A 14,462-nucleotide genomic window follows, 5' to 3' on the forward strand; every position below is an offset into this window, starting at 1 on the left:
CTGCGCCTGCACTTTTTTTCTAAATTTAAAAATTTAGAAAAAAAATTTCTAATTTTTTCGTGTCATTTTTTAAACGCTTTTCCAAATCAATCCATTTTTCAAAATTATTAAAATGTTCTTGAGATTTTTCGTGGTGCTGAAGAACTTGGAACATATGTTTCCAATCGTTAATTCTTCCGAAATTAAATTCATAGTTCGAATATCAGAAAATAATTTGCAGCAGTTCAAAAAATACTCAAGTTCAAAAAATACTACATTTTTTGAACTTGAGTAAATTAACTAAGATCTTTTAATGGTTTTTCCGTTACTCAAAATCCTATAATAATGCGATACATGAAAACTTCTATTATGTTCATCGCGTGAAAAAAAAGTCTCTTTTGATTCAGCTGGAGGACCTCGTTTTACTAATATATCAATTATTGATTTGGACAAGTTTGGCCATAAAGCTGGATCGTCAAGAAGCTCGTAATTAGTATTGAGGTATTTGTATTTGAAGTCGAAGCTATTGGATGTTTCTCATGACCTTATTATCATCTAAACACAAATTCGAATTTTCAGACTGATTGTCAGTGGGGGACTCCGCAGGAACGTCACTTTCACTGACTCCTATTTCTGATCATTTCAAAAATTTCCGCAATTGATTTTCTTCCTGAGCTCGAATAACTTCTCGTTCTACTTGTCTTTTTTCTGTATTGATGACCAGAAAGGGTTTTCATTTTGTTTCTCTGGTCTGAAATCATAAAAAAAGTTTATTTATTTTTCATGAAGTATGGGCCCAAAAAAAGTAAAAAGTTTAAAATTGAATCGTCATTTGCCAAGTCTCGCCCCTTTATACAATCATTTTTAGCTGATTTTACTGCATTAAAAAAACGAATAAATTAATGAAATAAAATTAAAAATTACCTTTTTTTAATATTAACGTAAAACTCCGTATAATAAGTTAAAAACAACACGGCTATAGCTACAAAGAAATTGAAATGAATAATTTATTTAAAAAATCATTACTAAGATAAATCACATATTTAACTATAAACTTACCTTCATAAATACGAGGTAACAAAATTCATTCAGCAAGCTAATAATATAATACACATTAATGCAGGGATAGCGAACTGGCATGTAAGAAAATTTTGCGGATATGTGAACGATTTATAATAATAATAATAATTATTATTATTATAAAAATCTCCATGGAGTCAAAGACTCATCGTGGGAGGTCCACTATTATACACATAGTTTATCATACAGCGCCTTAAATATATTTACTGTCTCTGCGCTCACCACTCTCGGGTAATGCATTCCAATCACTCACCACTCTCCATGCAAAAAATCTGCTTCTTACTCCCTTGCTCACACAAATTCCAAATCTCCTTATATCGCTTGTTGCTTTCTTTACTTACTCTTCCTTTTCTCTTTTCCTTTTGAGAAAAACCAGCTCCCGATATCGTTTCTGATGGCTGTTTCAATGTTAGTTTTTTTACGAACTTTAAAAGGATTGCCCAACGTTTGTAAGAGAATGAAAAGAAATTTTATATTTCTTGAATAATTGCAAAGAAACTAATTGTATCTGCATTCACTTTGGCTGCATTGTTAATGAATAAATTTAGAGTATGAGCGGCACATGGCACGTGAAACGCTCGAGGAGTTTTGTTCAAAAGCAAATTTTGGAGCCCATATTTTTTCCCTTTCATATTTGCCCAATTTTCATACCCTTGACCTCGCATGTCTTCAATGGGAATGTTCCATTTTTCCAGTTGTTCCATTATTGTTGCACATAAACCACGTCTGTTCAAATCTGATATATCTGCAAAACCTGATCTTGACCATTCCATTGTCTCACAGGAAACAAAGCGAATAATAATGGTCATTTGTTCTGTTTTACTTGCATCAGGTGTGCAGTCTAAAATTATGGAATAATATTTAGATTTTCATATTTATAATAAAATTGTAGCCCTGATTGCGTTAGAGTTTCCAATATTTCATTTTGACTGTCAGTAGTAGGGGTGGCGGTTTGAACAAAATGCATCCGGTGGGCGTGGCTTTTCCCTGAGGGTATATGTGTCAATGGCTTCAGCTCCTAGTCGGGGTGGCGGTTCTGACAAAATGCATCCGGTGGGCGTGGCTTCTTGACGTCATTGTGAGTGACGTCATGAGTTAGGAATGTTAGGAATTTCCCTGGGAGGATATGTGGTCACTGGGTTCAGTTCTTGTGTTTTGGTTTGTTTGTAAATAAATGTCGTCATTTGTAAATAAGTGACGTTGTTGTTTTGAATGGAAAAGGGAAATATATTAGAGATAAGGATTCGTGTTGTGATTGGTGGGACAGTTTAAACCAAATGCTTCCGGTGGGCGTGGCTTCTTGACGTCATGAAATTCACTGAGGGTATATGTGTGAATGGCTTCAGTTCTTGTGTTTTGGTTAGCGTATGGGATTATGGGTGATTTTTTTGTTCGTGAATGGAATTGTGGGTGATGGGAGTGATAAGGATTCGTGTTGTGTTTGGTGGGACAGTTTTAACCAAATGCTTCAGGTATGCATGGCTTCTTGGGTGTGGAATGTTTGGAATTTCCCTGTGGGCATATGTGTCACTGGTTTCCGTTCTTGTGTTTTGGTTTGCGTATGGTATTATGGGTGATGGTAGAGATAAGGATTCGTGTTGTGGGTGTGTCTTGTTTTCAGATGTAGATAAGTGACGTCATTTGTTATTTGTAAATAAATGTCGTCATTTGTTATTTGTAAATAAGTGACGTTGTTGTTTTGAATGGAAAGGATGATATTAGTGGATAAGAAATCGTGTCGTGATTGGTGGGACACTTTAAACCAGATCAAGATCAAGATAAGATCCCCCCCCCCCCCCACCCCCCCCCCCCCCCACCCCCCCCCCCCCCCACCCCCCCCCCCCCCCACCCCCCCCCCCCCCCACCCCCCCCCCCCCCCACCCCCCCCCCCCCCCACCCCCCCCCCCCCCCACCCCCCCCCCCCCCCACCCCCCCCCCCCCCCACCCCCCCCCCCCCCCACCCCCCCCCCCCCCCACCCCCCCCCCCCCCCACCCCCCCCCCCCCCCACCCCCCCCCCCCCCCACCCCCCCCCCCCCCCACCCCCCCCCCCCCCCACCCCCCCCCCCCCCCACCCCCCCCCCCCCCCACCCCCCCCCCCCCCCACCCCCCCCCCCCCCCACCCCCCCCCCCCCCCACCCCCCCCCCCCCCCACCCCCCCCCCCCCCCACCCCCCCCCCCCCCCACCCCCCCCCCCCCCCACCCCCCCCCCCCCCCACCCCCCCCCCCCCCCACCCCCCCCCCCCCCCACCCCCCCCCCCCCCCACCCCCCCCCCCCCCCACCCCCACAAAACACAAGAACGGAAACCAGTGACACATATGCCCACAGGGAAATTCCAAACATTCCACACCCAAGAAGCCACACACACCGGAAGCATTTGGTTAAAACTGTCCCACCAAACACAACACGAATCCTTATCCCTACCATCACCCACAATTCCATTCACGAACAAAAAAATCACCCATAATCCCATACGCTAACCAAAACACAAGAACTGAAGCCATTCACACATATACCCTCAGTGAATTTCATGACGTCAAGAAGCCACGCCCACCAGAAACATTTGGTTTAAACCGTCCCACCAATCACAACACGAATCCTTATCTCTAATATATTTCCCTTTTCCATTCAAAACAACAACGTCACTTATTTACAAATGACGACATTTATTTACAAACAAATCAAAACACAAGAACTGAACCCAGTGACCACATATCCTCCCAGGGAAATTCCTAACATTCCTAACTCATGACGTCAAGAAGCCATGCCCACCGGATGCATTTTGTCAGAACCGCCACCCCGACTAGGAGCTGAAGCCATTGACACATATACCCTCAGGGAAAACCCACGCCCACCGGATGCATTTTGTTCAAACCGCCACCCCTACTACTACTGTCTTTACTCAAATAGTGTACCCTATTGTATTCGTTGTAGGGCCCTTTTAACATGAGTTTCCATAAAGGGATCAAACATAGCAAAGAGTTCGACTAATTTTAAAAAATTGCCGTTACTCCTTTCATATGATTTATCAGATGATCCGTGAAAATCTAAATTTTGGCTACCAAGGAATTTTATAATTTCAATCAAGCGTTCTAAAACACTCGTCCAATGTTTCTTTTCCATTTCATACATGCTTTGAGTCTGGAAATCAATAGTAGTTTTGTTTTATTAAATTTTTATCAAGTTCCTTCCATTTAAAGAAATTTTTCATGTGAGTTAAACTAGTCTCATGTCTATGTAAAGTTGTACTTACATTTCTCCAATCGTTATAACCTTCTACAAGACTCAGTAGGTGCGGCAAGTTTGCAACAAAAGCAAAAAACAGAATTTAAAGTTTCGGGATAAATGAGCCATGTTCTTGGCACGAGCTCCCGTTTCCCATTTTTCTATTATATAATACATGTCGCCAAATTTATGACCATATGTATCTCTGGGATATATTATATTTTTATTTTTCATTTCAATAAAAACAGCTCGTAATTTTTCATCAATATTTCCCCATTCACCTGGATCTTCTAAATTTACAGAGACTAGCAATGTGTTAGTTTTGTGGTCAAGAACAACTAAATCTTGTTGTAGTTGTCTAAATCTTAACTATTTTTCACTTAAATCATGTTCAATAGTTGTAATAGTACTTTCATGAAAACTGGATGATGTTCACGGTTCTTCAACTCTGATTTCTGATGTATCGAGTTGGTTACAATCTGCATCAGAATATTTTAATATTTTAACAAATTTATTAAGAGCCCCAGTTTGTTTCTTAATACCTGCTTCTTTCGCAGCATGACGCTTACGATTTTGTGCACCGAATAACTTTAAAATTTTTGATTCTATTTCTATTTTATACCCACAAGAAATTATTACATAACACGACACAGAGACGAAATAATAGTCGGCACTGCGCTACTGTCACTAGCCTACTGAGATGCGTACCATATGAGTGGTTAACTAGCAACAAATGTTTTGTACGAAAATTTGTTTCTGCGCATAAAAACCGTTCATCGTTTCAATTTAGATAGACTGCAGTAGACACAACATTCTGCAGGCAAGCATTTAGCCTGCTCTAACTGCAAATTGTAAACAGCCGGCTGATCAGAGGCGGCAATATACATTTTTTAAAAATTTTATTCGGTGTATTTTAATATTGTTCAATCTAAGAATTTTGTTTTTATGATAAAAATTTTGTTTCTTAAAAATTAACTTATGAACCGCTACCTGGCGGCGGCGCCCATATGCCTGCTTCCGCCGGCCCTGCTTGTGAATCCGGAAAGCATCTTAGAATTATTACTAATAACAATTTTTATAAAAAATGTATTGATATATATATAATTGCTGGTTGGCCGAGTGGTTAGCATATCGGCTCTCCAGCCAGCTGCGGGTTCGAATCCTCCCGCCATGATGTTTGTGATTCTCTGAAAATACTAGTGGTGGTGGTTGGCGGTAGATGGCGTTGGTATAGATGATGAAAGTAGTTGGTGGATGTGGTGCAGACGAGTGTTGTGGTGTAGGTGCCCTCCCTTGATGAGTCTTTGGACTCCCTGAAGGTGTTATATAATAATAATTCTAAATACTGCAGTATAACTTAGTGGCTAGCAGGCTTTTAATGTGGCCCACACTGTCTGAAAGGTTGAAGACCCCTGATCTACACCAATTCAATCTACTGATCACTACCACTATTATTTTCACAGACAATCACACATATCCAATGCCCATGGTGGGATTCGAACCTGCAGCCTTTGACTGGAGAGCAGATACGCTAATCACTCGGCCAACCAGGCAGGCTTATCATTGTCATTCTCTGGATCTGTTTCTTGCCATTTTTATTTGAAAAACCTACTTTAAAATCTTTCATTTCCTGGTCTGTTCAAGTGGGCAATACCATCTTAGAGTACCTATGCTTACAACTTTCTTGAATATTAATAATATATCATGTTCTTTTCTGATATCGTAACTTTTAATATGGTTCTACCACTATCTTTCCATGCCCCTGATTTTTTTTTTTTGAAACTCTCATAACTGTAAAAATCCTTTGATCCCGAGTCTGCTGATAAATTGTTTTTCATCAAACCCAGATCTGTGTAAATGTTACTAAACAGTTCGAAATTCAAAGTTTACATTCCTACAAAATTAGGTAATGCAATATCTGGATGAGGTTTCTTAAAGGAATCATAAAAACACTGTCTTGATAGTATTTACCTTTCACCTGTTCACCTGCTTATAAAGGTATTTTTTGTGTAAGGTTCTGATGGATGATGATGGGAACAGAACTTATGAAATTAAAAAAGAACACCCCTAAAGCCTTCATCTGTTTATTTCTTAAGGATCATAAGAGAAGCAGCTACTTTCACATAAAACATTTCATAAATTATCACGATGTGACTATTAATCTGAAATATTATTATTATTACTTGACACCTCCAGGGAGTCCAAAGACTCACCGAGGGAGGGCATCTACTCTACAACTCTGTCTCCACCACTCAAATCCACCAACGGCATCTACTGCCCATCACCACCACCATTAGTATTTCCACAGACAATCACAAACATCCATGCCCACAGCAGGATTCGAACCCGCAGCCTTTTGGCTGGAGAGCAGATACGCTAGTCTGAAACAATGTGAAAAACATTACACTGAATTTTCTATACTCTTGAAAACCAAGAAAAAATGTAGGATAAATAAATCTGTTAGATCATAGGACACCTTTTTTACTTTTCGAATTCTTCTGCTACTGTAATTATAGATGAATTTTACAACTTCTGTTTAAAATAAAGGTTTAGAAAATACTGAAACTTTCTAGCATTTCTATATGATTTGGCTCATAACACTTCTATTTCTTTTGTTGAGTTTTCCATTCAGATTTCTTCTAGTTATGACAATGACTCTTGGTGAATATCTGCATCACCAGAGTAGTGATTTTCCCATTTCCTTAAGTGAAGACACTGACATTACAGTTACCAAATATTAACTCTGTAATGAAGTTGTTAATATTGGACTTTTTATACATACCATTGTCCATAGCGTAGTAAACTTATATTCTGAGTTGCAAGTACACCTCAACTTGCTGAACTACATAGGTTTCAGGAAGTTCATACATTGATTGTTTTCTATTTTTTTTTTCTTCTTAGCAGTATGCAGCATGCTTTAAAATTATTCAATGTATGTGCAAATAACTTTTTTTAAAATTCATATTCAACATATTTAGATAGAGTCCAAATGATAAGCTCCAAAAATTAAACATTTTGAAAATTCATTATCATTAATTTATAGCTACTAAGAAAAACAGTTGAACAAAAAATAGAATGTATCAAATAAAATATGGCAAGTATAAAAAATATTTCATTTTATTAAACAAATGTACATTTTTCAGTTTCAAAAAATATAAAAAATTGTATAAAGACAGCTTTGCATTCAATACAGTGAATGGATGAACAGCTCACCTTATAGAATACAAACTATTTCTTCTGCTACAACATTTTAACATCACAATTTTGTTAGTATCACAATATGAAATGCTCGTCTACAAAGTTTTTATGTCAGACATGTGCAAGAGAAAACTCAAAACACTTATTGGCACAACCAACGAATCTAACCAACATAAATCTCTTCCCAACATGATAAGAAAAACTATTACCAATGCAATAAGAAATAAAAGTGTTTGATTTCTTAACCATTATAGTTGGTTGAAGGCATAATTTCTTACTGTTATAATTTTATGTTCATTCAGAGTTACAATCTATTCTCTGGGATAATGAGATGCATAAAAAATGGAAACGATTACACAAATCTGAAGCATGCATCAGTTTTGCCTCATCAATACTAGAATGAATAAGGGCCATAAAATACTTCATTAATGATTTCACAAGTAGTATATATCATCTGATAAAGTGAGCATTGTTTTAAACATATATTATATTATATTAATTGCAACAAAAGTGTATTATGCAAATCTAGAAAATCTAATGAAAACAGATTAAGTTTATATTTTGTAGTTGATATATACCAGAAGACTGTCTACTCTATGCTTGTATTTACGATAAAGAATAACTTTCAAAAAAATACTCAAGTAACTAACACTATTGCAAAACAGAAATGTTCTGACTGGATAGATTAAATGTAATTCTTCAAGTAAGTTATTTTAAACATGCATAAAAGAACTTATACAGTAGTGTTTTTTTTTTTTTTTAAATATCATTTTCAGTTCCCAAAATGAATCAAGCTATCATATGGAAGTTGTATACACTGGTAATACAGTAACTCACTTATTACCCAGTATGATCAACTATTTGGCTGTCAGATTAGATGGGTTTAATCCATCAATAGTTACCAGAGGTATAACAATCATCACAGTCCTTGATGATTCCAGATGTTTAAGCATTAATTTACTAAAAACTTCCCCCTTCTGTTACCATAACAAATGAGCATCACTGGTGGAAAATTTGCTATAGCGAATTTACTTCAAAGTAACATTAATGCTACAGTCCCTATGGTCAGAATATTTTTGTAATTTGGCAATGTTACAGTGACATCTTCACAGGAATGATATGTTCCCATGAAGATGGCAATGTAACATTGCCAAAATATAGGAAGCATTGATTAAATTTTTCTTTTAATTAATATTTAGTATATGTTGTAATTTCCTGAAATAATTTAATAGTTGCTTCATTTACTACAGCAAGAGCTGATTATATGTTAAATCATGCAGTTTACAATCACACATGACCCGACTACTCTTTTTTTTGATAATTAAAATGATTAATTTAAGAGGACAATATTTGAACAGAAGCATAAGATTAACATTTTACTCACAAACAAACAAAAAAAAACCTCTATAACACTTAGATTCATACTTAAGATTAAGCAAAATGTTTAACTGTTAATTTCTTGAAAACACTAAGATTTTAATAATTAAAAACGAACAATAAAATCTTCTGCATAAATCATATTTAGAACAAAATTTCACTGAGTTTAGTAATCTCATAACCAATTTTTTTTTTTTTTTAATTTTTAATACTTAACCACGAAAGGAATTTCCTTCTTTCACCCTTACAGAGTGTAAACATGCCTACACTTGACAAAAGTTAATCTTAATATATTAGCCCTAAAATTGTAGAGAAATTCGGTACATTAAACTTTTTAAAATGCTAATAAACAGTCTTAGTTTCTTGATTAATGAAAATGTGCAAAAAAAAAGGTATGGTAACGGAATACAAATACCTTAAGTGACACAAAACACAGAAATTGAAACATAGTCATCACCAAAAGGCATCTGATAATTACAAAAATGTTTCATTATCTTGGTTATTTGAACTAGGACAGGTGGCATCACTTTGACTGTTGTATCCACTACTATTGGATGAACTGTTCGTGCTTCTTATATTAGCACAATCCGATGAGCTGGTTGAGGAGCTTTTCATTATGTTAAAAGGGAAGAAAGAACGCTTAGATGGAGGAGTGTTTTTACGAGAAGATTGAGCAACTGGAACATCCAAATTTGTGGATTGGGATATACTCAGTGAAGTAGTTTCTAAAGAATTTATAGATAAAATACTACTAGTACTCGATGTGCTGCTTGGAAAAACAATAGCAGGAACTGTACTATTATTGCCAGATGTAGATGGTGGAAGCATAGGTGTAAAAGAAGTGGTTGGTGGAAAAGTTATTATTGGTTGCTGGGTTGATCGAGGTGGCGCAGATATTACTGAGGAAGGAGATACAAAGGTATGGCATCCACTTTGTCTAATGGATGTAATCAATTTTGGCCATATCCATTCATATATATCTGGCTTTGTAAAGTCAACTTTGGAAACAAACTTCAAAAGTGGAGGTATTTCACACTGCTTATACAGAATAGGAATCAGTTTTCTGTTTCTTTTTTCTGAAATAATAAAAATTGACTATCAGTATAGGCAATTAGGATACGTATAATAAAAACTTTTCAAATTAAAACAAAGATATACCAATTAGTATATTAAAGCTGAATAGTTTAAAATGGAACAAAAAAGTAAATAAATGTATGTCAGAAGTTATAGGATACTAATATATCATACAGATACCATGAATTTATAATGATATACAGTCAACTTTCCCTATAGCAAATTCAATAGGAAACAGAAATAGTGAATAATTTTGTTTGCTAGATTAAATTTCTAAAGGAAATTTAATATAACCAAGTAAAAACTATAATCAAGTAAATGGCATCATGTCTGTGGAACTTTGATTGGAAATTTTCAGTAGTTTGCTATAGAGAGAGAATCAACTGTATATTCTAAAAAGTAACTCTGTTATTGCCTTTTATTCCCTTAGAAAGAGTAGGTGAGGTCATTTTAGCCATATCTATCTTTTGGAGACTGATGGGGCAGTTCAATCTCAACTGGTAGCCAACCATAGACAGCCGATCCAAGATTATCAATAATTATAGAGAGACAAATGACACATTTCACCATCTCTTGGTCCTTAACTCTAACATAATATGCTATTGTCTGAAATAGTGTGGAATCTATGCTTAATTTTTTTGAGTTTATAGGATGAAAAGCCAGCTTTTCTGGGAGAAAAAAACTCGCTTGCCTATGCCACAGATCAACTAACTCAGGAACCAGTCAAAGAAAGGCTTAGAAAAAGTTTGTCTAATAAGTGAATAGAATCAAACTTAAGTCTTTCTTCAGGTGACCTACAGCAGAGGATGCAAATGCCACTAACACTAACACTGAGCTACACAGACCTTCTGTATATTCTTTGAAATAAATTTATTCAAAAAAAAAAAAAAAGTTAAAAGGGTTAAAAAAAATTTTACTTAATTTTTTTTTTTTTATTTCAGCAAATAAAATTTGGTGAAATAAAAAGTAAGATATCACAGAATGGATGGAGAAAACAATTGCCTGAAGAAGGTTTTCAGGAATATTTCAACCTGATTATAGCTACAAAATGGTAGATCTACTGATTTGATTAAGCACTTGTTTGCCTTAGCAGCCAGGCAGAAAAATCACTTGTTTTTTTTTTTTTTTTATATAAAAGTTGTGGAATTCTGCTAATACACAGATGTTTAAAAAGCCTTCTCTGGATTTACATTTGACTCTCTCTCACGTCAGTAAACTCGTACCTGAGAAAGTTGGTTATAGGAGTTTGGTATAGCAAATTTTCTTTAGAATAGCATTATGCTTATGGGGCTATGGTCAGGACTCTCGGTATATATAGTTTATTATAATAGTGTTGTTTGCAATATAATTTTATTTTAAATCACAATGCTCTATAGCACAGGTGTGTTTTCAAAATATAATTTTTAAGATTTTATAATTTTAACTAAACAGTAAATACATAGTCATTAATTTTTTGTTTTGATTAATTATTATGTAAAAAAAAAGACTTGTTAAGGGATAAAGATTGACTGTTGCAACATCACATAAAAAAATTTTGAACCTGAAGGGGAAGTATATTCACTCATATTATTTTAGAGAATTCACAAATTATTCAATATCATAAACCCAGCTCCCAAGCACAAGCATTTTGTTGATCTAGACATTTTAAAGAGGGGTAAAAGGAATGTAGCAGATGGATAACTAAAAACAATCTCCACCATTTTTTCCCCTCCCTAACTGTAGTCCCATATATCAGGAAAAAGAAACATTTATGAAGAAATAAAAGAGAATTCAGCTAGGCTGGGCAGCTTTTGACAAACTGAAAAAATTCCCATGTAGTAAAATAAAACCTGATAACAGAGCTAAATTTTCAACCAACAAGTGATTCCAATTATGACATAGTCACGTGGTCAATAACTAAACAAATGCTGGAGAGAATGAGAAAAAAGTGAATACAGAATGGAGAGAGAGAGAGCACTACTAAACAGACTACAAGACGGAATAAAAAAATATAAGAAAAGATAAAAGAAACAAAAGTGCTAGATATAGGGTAAGAGAGTTTAAAATTAAAATGGAAATAACTTATTGCACTGAAAACTGATAGATGGACAATCATCCAGTCACATCCACATGAAGAGGAATGCCTGAATATAGGATGACCCAGTGGAGATGGCTAGAGAATGTTGACATTGGGAAGCTTTCAACATGAGGAAGATGGAATTAAAAGGGGAAGGCCTATGACCAAAAATAGTCACAGAAAGGACTTACAAGAAAAAGAATCCCATATACAAGAAGAGAAAGAAGAAATTTGCTAACAGTGGATTTAAAGCTCCATGGACCATACTCATGACCTGTGTTTCAAGAAAATCGACCGTAGAACCCACATTATTTCACAGTAACACATTCTGTTAAGATTAAGTACTAAGAAATGGCAGCACTTGTTTGCCTGTCTCTTCATCGGTTGGCACCTATAATTAGTGATAGTCATGGACCAGCTATCTCTCATCAGCTACCGGTGGAGACTGAATTATTCACTCAGTCTCCAAAAGCTAGATAGGGTTAAAAGGACAGTAGAAGAAGGAATAATCAAGGAGAAAAAAAAAAGAAAAAAAAAGGAGAAAATTTGTTCTGTGAGTTTGGAGTTGAAGAATGAAAAAGTGCTAAAAAACTGTTGCACGTGTTTTAACAGCTTTAGAAGAGAAGAGAGAAATTACCATTGCCGATCCTGATGAATAGTGACCATGAAAATATTAATATAAAATTCAAATAGTGAAAATTGATTATACATGAAGGAGAGTGATACCAAATCAGAAAAATCAGTTGCTGTTAAGTCTCATAACAAGTAGAAACTTCATGGACAAATTGGAAATGAACCCCAAACTAAAATTAGGATGCAATATGCAAAAACAGAAAATAGATGATCAAAATGTTTGATTTTTAACATGTTAAAGAAATAACTCATAAAAATAAAGAATTAGAGATTACATTATGGCAATATCATATAAAATTGTCTGACAATATTATGCTAACTATGTAATTAAAGAACTAAAGAAAACCAAAAGCAAAACAAACAAGAATTATACTAATTATATTTGCTGTTAGGTGGTGTATTGTGTCTACAGAGAGGTTATTAGTGTTCCAGAAGGATAAGTAACTTTTTTTTGCATTTTAGTTGATAATATTAGGTTAACTTATTGTAGATTTTGTTTATGGATGTGTGATTTACTAAGTTATTTAGTTTGTAAGTAAACCTTGTATAAGATCTGACAATGTTGGAGCCTTGACGGGTAATAGATTGATTTGGAGGAAAATTGTAGATAGGAAGTTAGTAATGATGTAAATTTTTCATGTAGTACTATCATATTCGGGAGTGGTGGTAAAAGTATTGGAAAAGTTGGTTAGAGACAAAATTCAAGAATGGGTGGATCAGGATATGATACTCTATAAATTGCTAAGGCATGTTTGTTAAAGGTCAAACCTGCCTTAGCAATTTATTAACTTTTTATAATAGAATGACATCTGAGTTGGACAAAGAAAATGGCTACACAGTGGTACTTCTGGACTTTGCTAAGGCTTTTGATGGAATACTGTTGTGCAAATTGGAGCATATGGGGATGGATACTAAACTGGTGATATGGATAGGAGAATGGCTCAGGGAGCGATACCAGAAGATGGTGTATGGAGGAGCAGAGTCCAGGATGAGGCAGGTGACAGTGGTGTGCCTGAGGGCTCTGTGCTTGGGCCATTGTTGTTTAATTTGTATATAAATGATATAGGAAATGGATATCATGGAATATCCATTTTATGAATATCTTCCGTGATATTCCAACTGAATATCACAGAAGATATTCAGTTGTTTGCTGATGATGCAAAGTTGGATAGTGCAATAAAAAATCAAGCTGATGTTGAGAGTTGGAAGGATGATTTAAATAAGCAGGCAAAATGGGCAAAAGGTAATGGATGTCAGTTCAATGTGGAAAAGTGTTAAAGTTATGCATCTTGGGATTAAAAGATTACCAGCTGTGTACTACATTAATGGAATGGTACTCCAAGAGATTGATGAGGCTAGGGACTTAGGGGTGTTGGTGGATAGGGAGATGAAGTTCAGGGAACACATTGCTAAGGTGTCCAAGATTGCACATAGGATTACTTGGTTATTGAGGAACACACTAACATCCAGAGATAAAGAGGTTATTATTCCCCTTTATAAAGCATTGATACTTCCACATTTGGATTACTGTGCTCAGGTCTGGTCACCTGGATTCCTTGGAGATGAGGAGAGGGTTCAGAGGAGGGTGACTAAGTTAGTGAGTGATGTAAAAAATGCTCCCTACATTGATAGATTGAGAGCTTGTGGATTGCAGAGGTTGGTTGATAGGTGGAGAAGAGGGGATATGATAGAAACATTTAAATTACTAAAAAGTTTTTATAAGATTGATGCAGGGGAAAAGTTTCAGCTGTGTGATAGTGATGGAAGAACAAGAGGTTATCCCTAGAAATTAAGGAAAAGTGTGGTTAACAAGGGTGTGAGAACAAGGTTTTTTTGCCTGG

The 14,462-nt window shown here is 35.8% G+C and overlaps 1 protein-coding gene across 3 annotated transcripts in view; it reads right to left on the reverse strand.

Moving 5' to 3' along the window:
• Positions 1–7,373: 7,373 nt before the first annotated feature.
• Positions 7,374–14,462, reverse strand: part of LOC150098823 (myeloid differentiation primary response protein MyD88-like) — a 101,014-nt gene continuing 93,925 nt past the window's right edge. For all 3 annotated transcript variants that reach the window (XM_090405696.1, XM_090405698.1, XM_090405695.1), the window contains exon 8: positions 7,374–9,934. In XM_090405696.1, the coding sequence (XP_090261822.1) occupies positions 9,333–9,934 (602 nt within the window). In that variant the 3' untranslated portion in view covers positions 7,374–9,332. The remainder of the gene's footprint in view (positions 9,935–14,462) is intronic.

The sequence above is a fragment of the Typopeltis vanoorti genome, chromosome 15, assembly GCF_054136105.1.
Source record: "Typopeltis vanoorti isolate ZY-2024b chromosome 15, IOZ_Tvanoo_1.0, whole genome shotgun sequence".
NCBI classification, from domain to species: Eukaryota; Metazoa; Arthropoda; class Arachnida; order Uropygi; family Thelyphonidae; genus Typopeltis; species Typopeltis vanoorti.